Source organism: Lepidochelys kempii, chromosome 1 (assembly GCF_965140285.1).
Source record: "Lepidochelys kempii isolate rLepKem1 chromosome 1, rLepKem1.hap1, whole genome shotgun sequence".
Lineage (NCBI taxonomy): Eukaryota > Metazoa > Chordata > Testudines > Cheloniidae > Lepidochelys > Lepidochelys kempii.
The window spans coordinates 120734362-120753619 of NC_136380.1; the positions used below are offsets into that span (position 1 = coordinate 120734362).

The following is a 19258-nucleotide window of genomic DNA, read 5'->3' on the forward strand; positions in this document are numbered from 1 at the left end:
CCCCCTCCTGCCCTCTGAACCCCTTGGTCCCAGCCTGGAGCCCCCGCCTGCACCCACTCCTACACCCATACCCCCAATTTCGTGGGCATTCACAGAATCATAGAATATCAGGGTTGGAAGGGACCTCAGGAGGTCATCTAGTCCAATCCCCTGCTCAAAGCAGGACCAGCCCCCAACTAAATCATCTCAGCCAGGGCTTTGTCAAACCTGACCTTAAAAACCTCTAGGGAAGGAGATTCTACCACCTCCCTAGGTAACTCATTCCAGTGCTTCACCACCCTCCTAGTGAAAAAGCTTTTCCCTCATATCCAACCTAAACCTCCCTCACTGCAACTTGAGACCATTACTCCTTGTTCTGCAATCTGCTAGCACTGAGAACAGTCTAGATCCATCGTCTTTCAGGTAGTTGAAAGCAGCTATCAAATCCCCCCTCATTCGTCTCTGCTGCAGACTAAATAATTCCAGTTCCCTAAGCCTCTCCTCATAAATCATGTGCTCCAGCCGCCTAATAATTTTTGTTGCCCTCCGCTGGATTTTTTCCAATTTTTCCACATCCTTCTTGTAGTGTGGGGCCCAAACTAGACACAGTACTCCAGATGAGGCCTCACCAATGCTGAATAGACTGGACTTATCACGTCCCTTGTTCGTGGCCCACCATACAATTTCCATACCCTGATGTGGCCTGCAGGCCAAAAAGTGTGCCCACTCTGGCCTAGATGTTGTGTGGATGACATCTACTGAAAGAAACTGTTCAGCTGAGATTCAGAACATTCTGCTTCAAAGCAGGGAAACCTTCAACCTTACTTATAATGCTAAATGGAAGGCGTCTGCTACTTGGGATGCCAGTGGTAGTTGTCTTCCTTAACATCATTAGTTTCAGCAATAGTGGAGTATTTGCTAGCCCTGAAACAGTCTAGACTTTACATCAGGTCATAAAGGTCCATGTAGCAGCAATGTCTGCACATCATCCCTCACTCCTGGGTAATACTGTGTTTTCCCACTACATAGTAGCAAGATTCTTAAAGGCCTCACATGTTTTTCCCCCAATGCAGGAGCCCCCCGCCCCCTTCTTGGGACTTCAATACAGTGTGGCAATATAGTAGTTATTAGCAGCGTTGCTGGGTTCCCACTTCGAACTCTCAGCAACTTGTTCCCCACTAGTCGATGAAGACTGCCTTTCTGGTGGCCATTACATCAGCTCGCAGGGAAGGGGAGGTTCAGGCCCTTGTGACATATTGTCTATATATAGTATTTCGTAAGGACAGGGTCATTCTTAGACCTCATTCCGGGTTTCTCCCCAGACTGTCTGAGTTCCATATGAGCCAGTCCTTTCATCTCCTGGTTTTCTTTCCAAAGCCTGATTAAGTGGGTCTCCAGATGTGTGAGAGCATATTATGAATTAGCCATAGATCCATCTAGCCAGACTAGAGCTCATTCCACGATATCTGAGGAGCAGTTATGTGGAGCTTAAACCACACATTTACAAGACACTCTTGCATAGTAAGGGCTCCCACATCAGATGTTGGTTTTGTTAGGGCTGTCTTATAGCCATTTAAGTAGGACTCCTAATACCCACCTCCAGGCAGTAGATAACTGATTGTTAGTCTCTAAGGGTATGGCTACACTACGAAATTAGGTCGAATTTATAGAAGTCGTTTTTTTAGAAATCTGTTTGATATATTCGAGTGTGTGTCCCCACAGAAAATGCTCTAAGTGCATTAAGTGCATTAACTCGGCGGAGTGCTTCCACAGTACCGAGGCAAGTGTCGACTTCTGAAGTGTTGCACTGTGGGTAGCTATCCCACAGTTCCCGCAGTCTCCGCTGCCCATTGGAATTCTGAGTTGAGATCCCAATGCCTGATGGGGCTAAAACATTGTCGCGGGTGGTTCTGGGTACATATTGTCAGGCCCCCGTTCCCTCCCTCCCTCCCTCCCTCCCTCCGTGAAAGCAGCAGCAGACAATCATTTCACGCCTTTTTTCTTGAGTTACCTGTGCAGACGCTATACCACGGCAAGCATGGAGCCCGCTCAGGTAACCGTCACCGTGTGTCTCCTGGGTGCTGGCAGATGTGGTACTGCATTGCTACACAGCAGCAGCAACCCCTTGCCTTGTGGCAGCAGACGGTACAATAGGACTGGTAGCCGTCATCGTCATGTCCGAGGTGCTCTTGGCCACGTTGACCAGGAGCGCCTGGGCAGACATGGGCGCAGGGATTAAATTTGGAGTGACTTGACCAGGTCATTCTCTTTAGTCCTGCAGTCAGTCCTATTGAACCATCTTATGGTGAGCAGGCAGGCAGTACAGATTGCTAGCAGTCCTATTGTACCATCTTCTGCCGGGCAGGCAAGAGATGAGGATGGCTAACTGTCCTATTGTACCATCTTCTGCCGAGCACCCATGAGATGTGGATGGCTTGCAGTCCTTCTGCACCGTCTGCTGCCAGCCAAAGATGTGAAAGATAGATGGAATGGATCAAAACAAGAAATAGACCAGATTTGTTTTGTACTCATTTGCTTCCCTCCCTCCCCCCGTCTAGGGGACTCATTCCTCTAGGTCACACTGCAGAGAAGAGAAGGTGCAGCAAGGTAAATCTAGCCATGTATCAGTCAGAGGCCAGACCAACTTGCTTGTTCTAATAAGAACAATTACTTAGGTGCACCATTTCTTATTGGAACCCTCCGTGAAGTCCTGCCTGAAATACTCATTGAAGTAAAGCCACCCCCTTTGTTGATTTTAATTCCCTGTAAGCCAACCCTGTAAGCCATGTCGTCAGTCACCCCTCCCCTCCGTCAGAGCAACGGCAGACAATCGTTCCACGCCTTTTTTCTGTGCAGATGCCATACCAAGGCAAGCATGGAGGCCGCTCAGATCACTTTGGCAATTAGGAGCACATTAAACACCACACGCATTGTCCAGCAGTATATGCAGCACCAGAACCTGGCAGAGGGATGCCGGGCAAGGAGGCGACGTCACGTGAGTGATCAGGACATGGACACAGATTTCTCTGAAAGCATGGGCCCTGCCAATGCATGCATCCTGGTGCTAATGGGGCGGTTCATGCTGTGGAACGCCGATTCTGGGCTCGGGAAACAAGCACAGACTGGTGGGACTGCATAGTGTTGCAGGTCTGGGACAATTCCCAGTGGCTGCGAAACTTTCGCATGCGTAAGGGCACTTTCATGGAACTTTGTGACTTGCTTTCCCCTGCCCTGAAGTGCATGAATACCAAGATGAGAGCAGCCCTCACAGTTGAGAAGCGAGTGGCGATAGCCCTGTGGAAGCTTGCAACACCAGACAGCTACCGGTCAGTTGGGAATCAATTTGGAGTGGGCAAATCTACTGTGGGGGGTGGTGTGATGCAAGTAGTCCACGCAATGAAAGATCTGCTGATATCAAGGGTAGTGACACTGGGAAATATGCAGGTCATAGTGGATGGCTTTGCTGCAATGGGATTCCCTAACTGTGGTGGGGCCATAGACGGAACCCATATCCCTATGTTGGCACCGGAGCACCAAGCTGGCGAGTACATAAACTGCAAGGGGTACTTTTCAATAGTGCTGCAAGCTCTGGTGGATCACAAGGGACGTTTCACCAACATCAACTTGGGATGGCCGGGAAAGGTATATGACGCTAGCATCTTCAGGAACTCTGGTCTGTTTCAAAAGCTGCAGGAAGGGACTTTATTCCCAGACGAGAAAATAACAGTTGGGGATGTTGAAATGCCTATAGTTATCCTTGGGGACCCAGCCTACCCCTTAATGCCATGGCTCATGAAGCTGTACACAGGCAGCCTGAACAGTAGTTGGGAGCTGTTCAACTACAGGCTGAGCAAGTGCAGAATGGTGGTAGAATGTGCATTTGGACGTTTAAAGGCGCGCTGGCGCAGTTTACTGACTCGCGTAGACCTCAGCGAAACCAATATTCCCACTGTTATTACTGCTTGCTGTGTGCTCCACAATATCTGTGAGAGTAAGGGGGAGACGTTTATGGCGGGGTGGGAGGTTGAGGCAAATCGCCTGGCTGCTGGTTACGCGCAGCCAGACACCAGGGCGGTTAGAAGAGTACAGGAGGGCACGGTCCGCATCAGAGAAGCTTTGAAAACCAGTTTCATGACTGGCCAGGCTACAGTGTGAAAGTTCTGTTTGTTTCTCCTTGATAAAACCCCCCGCCCCTTGGTTCACTCTACTTCCCTGCAAGCTAACCACCCTCCCCTCCTCCCTTCAATCAGCGCTTGCAGAGGCAATAAAGTCATTGTTGCTTCACATTCATGCATTCTTTATTCATTCATCACACAAATAGGGGGATGACTACCAAGGTAGCCCAGGAGGGATGGTGCAGGAGGGAAGGAAAATGCCACACAGCACTTTAAAAGTTGACAACTTTAAAATTTATTGAATGCCAGCCTTCTGTTTTTTGGGCAATCCTCTGTGGCGGAGTGGCTGGTTGGCCAGAGGCCCCCCCCACCGCATTCTTGGGCGTCTGGGTGTGGAGGCTATGGAACTTGGGGAGGAGGGCGGTTGGTTACACAGGGGCTGTAGTGGCAGTCTGTGCTCCAGCTGCCTTTCCTGCAGCTCAACCATACACTGGAGCATACTGGTTTGATCCTCCAGCAGCCTCAACATTGAATCCTGCCTCCTCTCATCACGCTGCCGCCACATTTGAGCTTCAGCCCTGTCTTCAGCCCGCCACTTACTCTCTTCAGCCCGCCACCTCTCCTCCCGGTCATTTTGTGCTTTTCTGCACTCTGACATTATTTGCTTCCACGCATTCGTCTGTGCTCTGTCAGTGTGGGAGGACAGCATGAGCTCAGAGAACATTTCATCATGAGTGTGTTTTTTTTTCTTTCTAATCTTCACTAGCCTCTGGGAAGGAGAAGATCCTGTGATCATTGAAACACATGCAGCTGGTGAAGAAAAAAAAACAGAGGTATTTAAAAAGACACATTTTATAAAACAGTTGCTACACTCTTTCAGGGTAAACCTTGCTGTTAACATTACATACATAGCACATGTGCTTTCGTTACAAGGTCGCATTTTGCTTCCCTCCACTGCGTGTCTACCCCCTCAACCCTCCCTGTGGCTAACAGCGGGGAACATCTGTTCATCCACAGGCAAACAGCCCAGCAGGAACGGGCTCCTCTGAGTGTCCCCTGAAGAAAAGCACCCTGTTTCAACCAGGTGACCATGAATGATATCTCACTCTCCTGAGGATAACACAGAGAGATAAAGAACGGATGTTGTTTGAACGCCAGCAAACATACACTGCAATGCTTTGTTGTACAATGATTCCTGAGTATATGTTACTGGCCTGGAGTGGTAAAGTGTCCTACCATGGAGGATGCAATAAGGCTGCCCTCCCCAGAAACCTTTTGCAAAGGCTTTGGGAGTACATCCAGGAGTGCCGCGAATGCCAGGGCAAATTAACCCTTTCACATGCTTGCTTTTAAACCATGTATAGTATTTTAAAAGGTACACTCACCGGAGGTCCCTTCTCCGCCTGCTGGGTCCAGGAGGCAGCCTTGGGTGGGTTCGGGGGTACTGGCTCCAGGTCCAGGGTGAGAAACAGTTCCTGGCTGTCGGGAAAACCGGTTTCTCCGCTTGCTTTCTGTGAGCTATCTCCAACCTCATCATCATCATCTTCTTCGTCCCCAAAACCTGCTTCCATGTTGCCTCCATCTCCATTGAAGGAGTCAAACAACACGGTTGGGGTAGTGGTGGCTGGACCCCCTAAAATGGCATGCAGCTCATCATAGAAGTGGCATGTTTGGGACTCTGACCCGGAGCGGCCGTTCGCCTCTCTGGTTTTCTGGTAGGCTTGCCTCAGCTCCTTAAGTTTCATGCGGCACTGTTTCGGGTCCCTGTTATGGCCTCTGTCCTTCATGCCCTGGGAGATTTTGACAAAGGTTTTGGCATTTCGAAAACTGGAACAGAGTTCTGATAGCACGGATTCCTCTCCCCATACAGCGATCAGATCCCGTACCTCCCGTTCAGTCCATGCTGGAGCTCTTTTGCGATTCTGGGACTCCATCATGGTCACCTCTGCTGATGAGCTCTGCATGGTCACCTGCAGCTTGCCACGCTGGCCAAACAGGAAATGAGATTCAAAAGTTTGCGGTTCTTTTCCTGTCTACCTGGCCAGTGCATCTGAGTTGAGAGTGCTGTCCAGAGCGGTCACAATGGAGCACTCTGGGATAGCTCCTGGAGGCCAATACTGTCGAATTGTGTCCACAGTACCCCAAATTCGACCCGGCAAGGCCGATTTAAGAGCTAATCCACTAGTCAGGGGTGGAGTAAGGAAATCGATTTTAAGAGCCCTTTAAGTTGGAATGGAGGGCTTCATCGTGTGGACGGGTTCAGGTTTACATCGATTTAACGTTGCTAAATTTGACCTAAAGTCCTAGTGTAGACCAGGGCTAAGAGTGGAATTCATGTGAACAGTTACTCAAAGAAGAAAGAACAGTTATGTATGCTACAGTTCGTGTGGTTTTGCAAGATATTATACACATGGATTCCACAAGCCACTCTCTTTCCCTGTGTCAAGGTTCCTCCCCCACTCTGAACTCTAGGGTACAGATGTGGGGACCTGCATGAAAAACCTCCTAAGCTTATCTTTACCAGCTTAGGTCAAAACTTCCCCAAGGTACAAAATATTCCACCCTTTGTCCTCTGATTGGCTGCTACCACCACCAAACTAATACTGGTTACTGGGGAAGAGCTGTTTGGACACGTCTTTCCCTCCAAAATACTTCCCAAAACCTTGCACCCCACTTCCTGGACAAGGTTTGGTAAAAAGCCTCACCAATTTGCCTAGGTGACTACAGACCCAGACCCTTGGATCTTAAGAACAGTGAACAATCCTCCCAACACTTGCCCCCCCCCTTTCCTGGGAAATGTTGGATAAAAAGCCTCACCAATTTGCATAGGTGACCACAGACCCAAACCCTTGGATCTGAGAACAATGAAAAAGCATTCAGTTTTCTTACAAGAAGACTTTTAATAGAAATAGAAGTAAATAGAAATAAAGAAATCCCCCCTGTAAAATCAGGATGGTAGATACCTTACAGGGTAATTAGATTCAAAACATAGAGAACCCCTCTAGGCAAAACCTTAAGTTACAAAAAAGATACACAGACAGAAATAGTTACTCTATTCAGCACACTTCTTTTCTCAGCCATTTAAAGAAATCATAATCTAACACATACCTAGCTAGATTACTTACTAAAAGTTCTAAGACTCCATTCCTGGTCTATCCCCGGCAGAAACAACATATAGACAGACAGAGACCCTTTGTTTCTCTCCCTCCTCCCAGCTTTTGAAAGTATCTTGTCTCCTCATTGGTCATTTTGGTCAGGTGCCAGCGAGGTTACCTTTAGCTTCTTAACCCTTTACAGGTGAGAGGAGCTTTCCCCTGGCCAGGAGGGATTTCAAAGGGGTTTACCCTTCCCTTTATATTTATGACACCCTGCTATTATCGAGTCCTACTAGCATGAAATTCTTTACTAGTAAATGAACTGAGGAGTGGTTGAGCCCACTCTGCGTTTATGCCTTTGGGGGCGAAGGGGCACTTAGGCTGCCAGCACAGCCTAAATGGACACTGCTGGTCAAAAGTATCCAGTCTCACATGCATGATGGTGTGCATGTGACATAAGAGTGAAATCCATGTGGACAGCACAACTCAAAGAATCACATTTACGGTAGGGTAAATAACCGTTTTTTCACATAACAAACTTACTTCATATTTTCCATAGTGCTTTAGAAATACGAAACACCTTTGTGAGGTAAGCAAATATTATTTTCATTTTACAGATAGGGTAATTGACACGTTATATTAGTTTTCCAAAATGCATATATATGGTATCGTCTCTAACATTTAGTCCAAGTAACCTAGGGATCAGTTTGCAGGTTCAATCTTCTAGGTCCTCAATGTTTTGAACCTATCTCCATGATCTAAACCACAAGAGGTTTTCATGGCAGAATTAAAAAAAGCATCTTCTTTTCTGTAAAAAGAAAAGGAGTACTTGTGGCACCTTAGAGACTAACAAATTTATTTGAGCATAAGCTTTCGTGAGCTACAGCTCACTTCATCGGATGCATTCAGCTGTAGCTCACGAAAGCTTATGCTCAGATAAATTTGTTAGTCTCTAAGGTGCCACAAGTACTCCTTTTCTTTTTGCAAATACAGACTAACACGGCTGCTACTCTGAAACCTTCTTTTCTGTGTCTGCTTTCTCACAGATACCAGTCTGATTCTTAAACTTTGTTTTTTCCATTTAACTCTTCCTCCCCTAAGCATAATAATGCAGATCTTCTTGCAGTTGGTAGTAATTACTTGCATGGTATCTGATTTTATGGAGTAGATCTGGATACTTACTTTATTGACTTGTTCTGGTATGAATTGGTCTTAGAAATCTTGATTACCCTGAACAGGACCATGCACATCAGAAATTGCATCACTAGACAGCAATTTCTATCTGTTTATTGAGAGAGACAGTGTAGGTGGAGGTTATATCTTTTATTGAACCAACTTCTGTTGGCAGAAAGTACAAGCTTTCGAGTGAAGAGGAGCTCAAAACCTTATACCTTCCGCCAACAGAAGTTGATCCAAGCTTTTGAGCTACGCAAAGCTCCTCTTCACTTGAAAGCTTGTACTTTCTGCAAGCAGAAGTTGGTTCAATAAAAGACGTTACCTCACCTATCTTGTCTCTTTCATATCCTTGGACCAGCATGGCTACAACAACACTGCAAATGCCTATTTTATTGTAATATAGTTTAGACATCTTTTAATCTAACAAGCTGTGTTTTCAAATGTTTGCCAACGCATATTAATCTCAAAGCCATTCATTCCTTGCTAACGGAGCAGACTTGCAATTTTGCTTCACTGCAGTTTCACATTTACCATAGATAGATGGTTTAAAAATCAAGTGGTCAGATACTATGACAGGTGTGGCTAAACCACAGCTTGTGAGCGGCATGCGACTCTTTTGACAGGTCAGCTGCAGCTTGCAGAGCCTGGGGCTTCACCCCATGTTGAGGGCGAACCGGCGCTCATGGCTTCAGCCCTGTGGAGGGGGAGGCCCGAGGCTCTGGGCTTTCCCCTGAAGTGGGGCAAGTCGGCGCTCGCAGTTTCAGCCCCAGTGCGGGGGTGGGGCAGCAGTGCTGCGGCTCAGGGTTTCACTCTACAGCAGGGTGACACATAGCTCACAGTTTCCACATCACTGGCATGGGGGCACTGATGCTTGGGGCTTCAGCCCCGCAGGAGGCAATGAGGCTGTGCTCAGAGCTTCAGCCCTGCAGGAGGAGGTGAGCTGGTGCTGGGGGCTTCAGCCCTGCAGGTGGTGCTAGGCTCCGACTGCAACTGTACATGCTCATTATAACAGGAAACTGCATCACTGTAGTGCTGTGCAGACCTCGTGTGCTGTGATCTCCCTGCATGCTGCACACTACAGGCTGTGTTTCCTGTTTATAAGTTGCATTTGAATAGTTTTAGATTTAAGTGTTAACTTTAAATTAATTTCATGGATGACAATGACATCTTCAAACTGTAAGAAATGCATTTACGAAGAAGAAAACCAAAGTTTTCAGCCAGAATGGGAGGAAGCTTTTTCATTTACTAGTAAAGATGGCAACCCCCTGTGCCTAATCTGCAATGCATTGTGCTCTCACTACAAAGTGAGCAACTTGAAACAACACACAATAACTTTTCGTCTAAGTACCCTCCTAGATCAGAATTAAGGAAAAACAAGCTAATCACATTAAAATTATGCCTCAACAGTCAACAGACACTACTTTCTCTGCTCAGTAAGGAAGCTGACACAATGACTGAAGCTAGTTTTGTTATGGCATGGAATATCGCTCCTGCTAAATGTCCATGTTGTGATGGAGAATTTGTTAAGAAGAATATTGCAGAAGTGGTTGCAATTTTAAATCCAAGTAACACTAAACTTCAGTGATTAATACAGCAGATTCCAATTTCATGCCACATTATGGAGAGGCAGATCTCCCAGATCAGTGACGGTGTTGCAAGCAACGTGCAAAATGATCTAAAGAATTCTCTAGCATTCAGCCTAGCTGTTGATGAATACACAGATATTCAAGATAAACCGCAGCTGGCGATATTTTTTCACTATGTTTCCACAGATGTAATTGTGAAAGAAGAAATGTTGGACTCGGTGCTAAAAAAACCAACCCATGGTGTTGACAAAGAATGCACTTGACGAAGCATTGACAAATGCCGATGTACCACTGGATAAACTTGTCAGTGTTGCAATTGATGGAACACCTGCGGTGGTGAGGGGAAAAGTAGGCCTGATTGGACTCTTGAAGAGCAATCCCAAATTTCCAGAGTTTCTCCTTGTTCATTACATCATCCATCATGAACATCTCACAGGCAGATACTTCAAGTATGAAAATGTTACAAAAATAGTCCCAGAAATTGTCAATTTCATCCGCTCAAATGGGAAGACTCATCGACAGTTCAAAAATTTCACTGAAGAGCTGGATCTTGAAGATAAACCCAACAATGTGTCTTTCTACTGTATTGTGAGGTGGTTGTCAACCAGCAATGTCTTAAATAGATTTGTGGAACTGTTGGAGCCTATCAGTGCTTTCATTGAAGAAAAGGAACAGTCCTATCCACAATTGAGAGATGAGCAATGGATAGAGGATCTTATGTTTGTCACTGATATTATACAGCATCTGCAAACTCTCAATTTGGCAATCCAAGGGAAGGATAAGATTATTTCTGACCTTACTCAGCATCTTCAGCTTCCAGAACAAGTTAAAGTTTCTGAAAAGAAACATAGTGTCAAGAGACTTCAACCATTTTCCCTATTTCAAGAGTAGGGTAAACACATTTCCTGAAATCAAAGTAGAAGATCACAAACTCAAAGAATACAAAGGTAAATTACAGGGACTGCTTGATGACTTTCAGGACAGGTTTGAAGATTTGCAGAAGCTGAGATCCTGCTTCACTTTCCTTGTAAACCCATTCATGGTTGATGTCATGGATGGCAGCTAGCATAGGCTGGGGAAGGCTGTGACTCCCCAAACAGCCCCACGTGGCCCTGCCCATGCTCCGCCCCGAGGCCCTTCCTGCTTGCCCTTGGCCCCAGACCAGGCAGGCTGCTCCTCTTCCAGGGAGCCTTCTGGGGCTGGCGCTAGGGCGGCTGGGATTTGGTATGGCTCCTGGTTGGGGCCGCATGCAGCCCACCCACCTACCTGGTGCTTCGTGGCTGGGGGGATGCACCGCCTGCCTAGTTCTCTGGGGTGGGAGGGGGGGCGCATGCCATCCACCCACCCAGTGTTGAGTGGGGCACGTGCCGTCTGCCCACCCACCCGGTGCTCCGGGGCTGGGGAGGGGAGGCTGCGCTGCTGCCTGCCTGGGGGTGGGGGCGCCTGCCCGATGCTCTGAGGCTGGAGGCACTCAGGCGAACCATAGTTGGGGGTGAGGGAGAGGAGCTGGTAGTCGCGGGTGGGGGGGCCCTCAATCAGTAACAAGAAGACAGCATGAATAGTAATTAACCACTCCTGAGACTTGCTCCAAACATAATCTGCTCTTTACAATAGATTATGTGCATTTCTGTAACAACAGGGTTAATACTCTAAATAAAATGTTGGTGGCAGTACTGGGATAATATAAATGTAAAGAGAGGCAATATGTCTTTAGATGATGTGCAGCCATGGTATATTCAGTCTGGTTTTGCACCTTGTTTAGATTCCAGTTTATCAAGGTGCTTCTACTCCCTTACTTGGTGGTCCTGTGGAATGGGCTTTGTATCATGGAAGAGATGGTTTGGGTGATGTTCCTGATCCGAATGCTCCAGGATTAGACCATCTACAGAAAGAACATGCTGTGATTGCAATGTTAAGAATTGTTAGTGAGAAGCCTGGTCAGGTGAGAATGTTCTTTATATCATTTTTTTTTATGTAGTAAAAGAAGACAGCAAGCAGGACTGAAGTCTGCTTATGCCAATTCCTTGCAATTATATGACATTATTTTGCCTGTCTAATCCTAATGGAGGATCCAGGTTCAGTCTTCAGTGGAAGGTGACCCACCTACCTTCTCCTGGTAGTCCATGGCGTTGTACACTGGGGTTGGAAGAAATTGTTTCTCATGCTTCTCACCCTGTACATGAATAACCATAATTAAACATCTAGTCCCAAATCACTGGTGTCCAAGTAACTGTCCCTTTAGTCAGGTAATTCTGGAGGCAAAAGAATTTGACACACTGATTTACCATCCCCCTTTCTTCCAGAGAAATAAAATCTTTATTTAATATTTAGGAGAGTCCGTTTGTTTGTTTGTTTGTTTTTTGCTGCTTACCTCAAACATGTCCTCACTCATGTCTTTGTGATCTTCTTTTAGGTATATATTGCAATAAGATTTCCTACTACCTTCTCTTTCTCAGCTTCTACTGTGTAGGCACAAGGTATAAATCTTTCATAATAGCTAAGACCCTCTATGCCTTTGTTTAATTTATCAGGGTTTTTTTTTTTATATTCTTTAGAATTTTTGCATCCCTACAGAGTTAAAAGAACCATAAACTATCATGGTACTTCATTTTGGGGCCTCAGTGTTTCTCTGTCATAGCTTTTCTTATGGCGGATTGCATGACTTGGAGGGACTGAAGATAGGATATAGAGAGTTTCATCTTTATTGCAAATTCAGATGATTGGCCTCATTGGTAGTGCTTGAAAGCTATTACTGTTTGATGGGTGTTTGATCAATGAGATGGATCTGGTGCTCAGTCCAATTCCGTATGGACAAGTAGACAAATGACAAAAGCCACCTCTGGACTTGATAGTGATTGACAAAAGATAGATAACAGTTCCAGCAGAGACCAAGGATTGAATGGACATGGAATCTATGAACAATATCTTGCCTCTAGAGGTGGTCAGAGTTGTGGCACATTGGTGGAATGGCATAATGAAGTGTCTGTCTTCACCAATGGTGTAACTGTTCAGTAGCTAAACTGATTACTTGATTTTCCGGGTCTCTAATTCGAACACTCTTCTCAAACTTATAGAAAAATTAAAATATTAATTTTCTTAGTCTGGTTTATAATGTCTCTCCTCAAATGCAGCCTAGGATCCTATTGACTATCTTTCTTGCATTTTGGGATTTTCTTTTAATATTTTGTTTTACAGAGAACTCTGCTCATGATTATATTGTCTTCATCCTATGCTCCCAAACACCATCTTTGGTATAGTTGTTACGATACGTTTTCCTTGTCTAATCTGTACACCTTTGGCAAAACTTTATTTAGCTTCTCATTCTAATGTGTTCTGTCAACCTCTAGGCTTTAGGGTGACCTACACTAACTTTTTCTCAGGCTTCCCTTTAGTACATTAAAAAAATATTAAGAACAAATTGTATCTACCATGTTTTCCTTGCATTTTTGCTGTAATGATTATTTTTGTACATGCTGTAGATAGATTCAGTTGAATGAGTTTCTTATATTTTTCCTGCTCTTCCAGGTTTTATAAAGACTTTTTCTTTTGATGATATGCTTGTAATCTTCATTATAAGCAATTATAGATTTTATTTATTTAGTTAGTTAATTAGTTTCTTCTAACAAAATTTTTAAAACAGGGATAAATCTTAACTGGAAAAGCAGACTACAGTATACCTCAGCCTATGTAACACCCTTTTCTTTGCAATATCTATTTCAGTTAGTTCACTTCTGAATACTCAAAAATAATTTTAAATCTCCCTTCCCAAAATCTGTTTTTTCTAGGTGCTTGTGTCTAGCAATTAGAGAATCTCATAAATCCAAATGATTTCTTCAAAATCAGTGGAAACTAGGTCTAGTAGGCTCTGTCTCCATCCCTCCACTTCCACTTTGACTACTTTGGAGAGAGAGGTTTCCTTGCAAATTGCTGAGGCCCTTTCAGAACTGTAAGTTTGTCGCTACTGTCAGTTGATTCCTGCTTAGCCTCCCATTTCAGTTATGTTCTCTGCTTTAGCTGCCCTTGTGACTTCAGCCTTGAGGAATTCCTTTTGTTAAAACTGTCACTGAAACCTAGCTTACACACATTATAAAGTGTCTTTAGGTATCTAGCCCTTTTTATCCCATGATGCTTAATAGATGTGATTCTGTTAATATCTAACTTCACTGCTGTGTTAATGTTGTGGATGAGTGGATGTTAACCTATATATAATATTACATTTCCTCCTGTTCTACTTGTTATAGTCTATGGCATACATTTTATTTTTTGTTATCTACTTATGCCATCAGATTGTTGTTGTAATGGCCAAGTCTGGTACTCCCGGAAAGACAATTTAATCCATTTCTCTTGCCATCATCTCATTTTATTTTTTACTAATGTAGCATTAAAATAGAACACCCCCCTCTTCAGATGCTTCTTCAGCCTGGACAATAAAATCACCCATCTTATGCACTCTAACAGTCCTCTGCCTGATTTAAGTGTTCCACTTGTTGCCCCTTGTTTAAATCCCTTCTTCAACCTTTCTGAAATTTTTTGGCCAGAATGGAAGGCCATTTAGAGTTTCTTCCCCAACAGATGTCCTTGCTTCCCAAAGACATAAAAACCTAGTCGTCCTTATTATGTTTCCTCAACCAAATACTGAGGAATCTGATCTTCTCTTCCTCATCTTACCAATATAGGGCACGGATAACTTTTTTAAGAAAATCACCTACAGGTCCGTTCTGCCCCTCATTTTACTACCTAGCTATGTAAATAGTGCAAGAACATACAGATTTCCCTCTTTTGAAAGCTAGTAGATTCTGCTTCTGATGGCTTATCGAAGGGAGTGAGCTCAGAGCTCTACAGGGTATGTGTACATTGCAATAAAAAAACCTGCTGCATGGAATCTCGGAATTTGGACTTTGAGGCTAATAATTGCAGTGTAACTGTTCAGGCTCAGGCTGGAGCATGGGCTCTGAGATCCTCCCTCTCACGGGATCTCAGAGCCCGAACAGCTACATGGTACTTTTATAGACTCACAGTCCAAGCGCCATGGCCATGCCACAAGTTTTTTATTGCATTGTAGACATACCCACATTCAGATCACTCTCCAATGAAAATATCTTGCCTCCAGTCCTCAAAAGTATCTTAACTAATTTATGTCATAAGGATGGAGGTACATTTTTTTCTCTTAATTGCCAGGTTCTAAACTGTATCATGTTTCAATGATAAACAACACCTTGAATTTGCACTCATAACAGATATGAAGCCAGTATAACCTCTGGAGCCCAGGCACAGTGTGCTCATATCAACTCACAACACCTAGCCTCATTCTGGACTAGCTGCAGCTTCTGAGTGGTCTTTATAGATAGCTCCCGGTAGAGTTTTTATTGCAGTATTCCAATAAAAGCAAGAAAAGACTGTAATGTCTTGAACAACTACATATGAAAAAAGAAGTATGTGACTTCTATGGGATTCCCAGACATCTGCAGTGAGAGTTCCAAAAAACCCCAACATAGCTAATACTTCTGGCAAGTGGGAGAATTAATCCACCAGAAGATGAAGTCACAGAGATGGAGTGTTGCTTTAACAGAACTGTAAACAAATATTTAAAACAAGCCACTGAGAAAAATGTGATCTGGGGTCTCTCTTGGTTTGTTTTCATTGGAGTAACATGTACAGAGAAGCGTTTTGTTTATGTTTTGTAGATTTCTCTAGTTGCCACTGGTCCTTTGACTAATCTAGCTTTGGCAGTGAAATTGGATCCAACATTTCCTATGAAGCTTAAAAATATGTTCATCATGGGAGGAAATGTAGAATGTAAGTCATTTACAAAATGATCAGTAGGCAAACATTTGAACTAATAACTCCAGTATGTTTATTCAGAAGCTGTGTGGTCTTTTGTATAAGATTGCTAGACTGCATGCATTTATGTATTAGATTAAGTATGGGAAATCATAGAATACCAGGGTTGGAAGGGACCTCAGGAGGTCATCTAGTCCTGCTGCTCAAAGCAGGGCCAATCCCCAATTTTTGCCCCAGATTCCAAATGGCCCCCTCAAGGATTGAACTCACAACCCTGGGTTTAGCAGGCCAATGCTCAAACCACTGAGCTATCCCTTCCCCCAAATGAGATGGTGTAGTTGTGAATGTTGCCATAATATGTGATTTCTTTGATATTTAGTAATCACACTCACAGTTAATACCTTTTAACGACCTTAACTTGAAGTTAAATCTTTGTTGGAATTTTATAAGAAGATAAATTTATGATAGTCTTTTAATGCTAAAAATATGGTGTATTTTGGACATGTTCTTTTTTGTGTTATGATTTTTTGCTAAGCAAAATGAACAAGGTGCACTAAATACTGTAAGTTTTGGTACTGAAAAGTAAAATGATTGAAGAAAATAAGCAAATATACTGAACAGTTATTTTTTCGGTTTTTGTTAGCCAGAGGAAATACTACGATCTGTGGAGAATTCAATTTTGCAACTGATCCAGAAGCTGCTTATGTTGTCTTAAATGAGTTCACTTGCCCTACTTATATTGCATCATGGGAATTTACATGTCACAATTCTTTGTCTTGGGTAAGATACCAAATGTTTAATGTTAAAGGTAAATCTGGTGAAACTCAGTCTGCATGGGTTTGTCCAAATGGATCAGATTACAGGACTGGGTCCTAAATCAGAGCTCCCTGAATTTGAATGTAAAAATAACTGTATCTAAAGCTGTGTATATGCTCTAATGCTGGGTAGTCTTGACTTAATTGCAAAAGGAGGCATGAAGCTATATCCCAATGTTTCTCTTCATTTTTTAATTGCCAACATTATTCTTTTGGTTTGCAGGAATTCTATCGTGAGTGGGTTAATCAGGACACCAAAAAAGCTAAATTCATGGAGAAAATATCTGCTCACAGCATAAAATTCACAGAGTCAAAACATGAAAATACAGGCAACATGTTATGGACTTCAGGATTCGTGTCTTGTGATTCCTATGCTATGGCTGCTGCAATTGACGAGAGCTTTGTCACAAAAGCCATAGAAGTTGCTGTAAGTGTGGAGCTGAATGGCTCACTAACTAGAGGAATGATGGTAATGGATATGACCGGTCTTCTTAAGAAGAAAAATAAAGCTTTTGTCATTAATAAGTGTGATTTAGAGAAGTTCAAGGAACTTCTCATTGCTGCTTTAAAATAACATTTGGCTGTCTGATAAATTTCCCAATCTTGTTAATTTTGAACTGTAACTGTAGGTCTCATTACAGTGGTACAGATAACTTTAGATTCATAGCTACTATCAGACAACATAAAACTATTTTTAGTTAATAGCTTTCTCTTATGTCAGGTTTCCAACAAAGTGCATTCAAGTGAATATGAAAAGGACCCATTTAAATCTACAATAGTGAGAGAATTCAAAGTGCAAGTTAAAATGGCAGCCTAATTGTTAGATAACTCTGCATGCACTTATTACCTGGTAGGCTAGTACTCTAGTTTAGCATGTAAATACTTAACTTACCCAAGTTTCAAAAAATGCATTTACTCGGTAGACAGAAACAGCAATAAAAGAGCATTGAAATCTAGAATATGCATATAAATTATGTCTGTCATCAGTTTGTAAGATGGAGAAGATAGACTGTTCTAATTCCTACTGCTTTATTATTACGGAAAAACAAGCCAATTTTTACTTAGAGAATCTAGATTAAGGATTTGTAAAGTATTATTTAAAAGCCACTTTAAGATCCAGGAGCTCAACATATATTGATAAAATTTAAAACACGTAAAAAGGGAAGATGTAGAGGAATTTGAAGGACCATGGTCATGGGAAACAAAACTGTTTAACTTCAGGTTACTAATTTTAAAATCGTCCAGAAATGTAGTGAATGAAAGTTTTTTATCATCTTATATTTGTTATGTATCTTATTTAAAGTGGGTTTGTAACCTGAGTCCAGTTTACATAAGAAAAAAGTATCAGGGGGTAGCCGTGTTAGTCTGTATCCACAAAAAGAACAAGGAGTCTGGTGGCACCTTAAAGACTAACAGATTTATTTGGGCATAAGCTTTCGTGGGTAAAAAACCACTTCTTCAGAGGCGTCTGAAGCTCTCCAGCAATTAGAAACTAAACAATAGCAACTTGTTAATGTAGGACCTGGACTGAATATGTCGTAGTTTGCATGCTCTAAGGTTATGATTCAGTGTGCGTACATGTGTAAGCACATGTTTGGTAAGCATATGTGTAACGTAGTCAATCGAACCACTGACATCATTTTAGTTACAAACATGCTTAAGTATTTTCTGTAATCGTGCCTTAATACTGGTACAGCAGCCGTAATTAGCTAAATCTATTCCTAGAGCTGTGTAACAAATTAATAATTCTGCTGAAAGCAAAGAGATAGTAAAAGAATACTAATTCATACCCTTTAGGTAGGGGGAAATCAAATCTGTTTGTCAAACAGGAACAAAAACAATAGGAAATTTGTTGGGTGGTTAAACTTTTAACAAGAAACACAAAGAATAACTTAAAAATATTCACACTTACATCTGAACTATTGTTGCTGTTTCTGTTACAGTAATGGCAAATACTCAGAAATCATCCTACTGTAACTTGACTTTTTTGACATTTGCTACTTGTATTTTTATATATAATTCATATGATTCTTTAAGAATACTGCATATGTTAGATATCACTAATCAGTATGTTAATTACATTTTGTATTAGTATAAGAAGCATGTATGATTTTGGAAGTAAAGAAAAATATTAAATACCTGCCTGTGTTCTTTCCAAATGCTAATTTTAATTTGCTATTTGGAAAATCCTGAAAGTGCAAAATGGGAAATGAAATAAATGAGTTATTTCATGCATTAGGAAAGATCCATGCTCCTCATCATGAGTCTTGTGGTTATCCCTGTTATAACTTATTCTTGCTCTCCCTGGTAATGATTTCAACATGAGGCATAATTTCCTGGGGTGGATTTCTCTAAAAGTAGGTGGGTAATCTGTGAAATTTTAGACCTTGCTAGTTTTTATGCCCTTTGAATTTTCTTTGTAGTTGTTGTTGTTATTTTCACACGGTTTTAAATGAAAGCCTTTGAAATTGGGCTCTGGCTGAAGTTTTCCCTTGGCAGTTGTGCTTTTCATTGTTGTCTGATTATCTCTTATAAAACATTGTCTGTCTACACAAAACTTGGTAGGTAGGAATGCTAGCAAGAAACGGTTGCAAGAAGGAGGCTGTTCTTTTTTCTTCGTTGTTGAATTTAGAGTCACTTCTAGCCATTATTCATGCCCATAACTGAAAGTTTATGCACTGTGCGTGCAATTCTAATTGGTTGATGGAGTC

General features: G+C 42.8%; 1 protein-coding gene across 4 annotated transcripts in view; it reads left to right on the plus strand.

Moving 5' to 3' along the window:
* LOC140914601 (inosine-uridine preferring nucleoside hydrolase) overlaps nucleotides 1-19026 on the plus strand; it is a 29738-nt gene extending 10712 nt beyond the window's left edge. For 2 of the 4 annotated variants that reach the window (XM_073352860.2, XM_078853916.1), the window contains one exon: nucleotides 2836-4506. In XM_073352860.2, the coding sequence (XP_073208961.2) occupies nucleotides 3031-4134 (1104 nt within the window). In that variant the 5' untranslated portion in view covers nucleotides 2836-3030 and the 3' untranslated portion in view covers nucleotides 4135-4506. Of the gene's footprint in view, nucleotides 1-2835; nucleotides 4507-11713; nucleotides 11894-15635; nucleotides 15748-16375; nucleotides 16513-16770 lie in introns of those variants that run through there. The other 2 variants (XM_073352851.2, XM_078853922.1) reach the window with 2 other exon arrangements.
* Nucleotides 19027-19258: the final 232 nt, after the last annotated feature.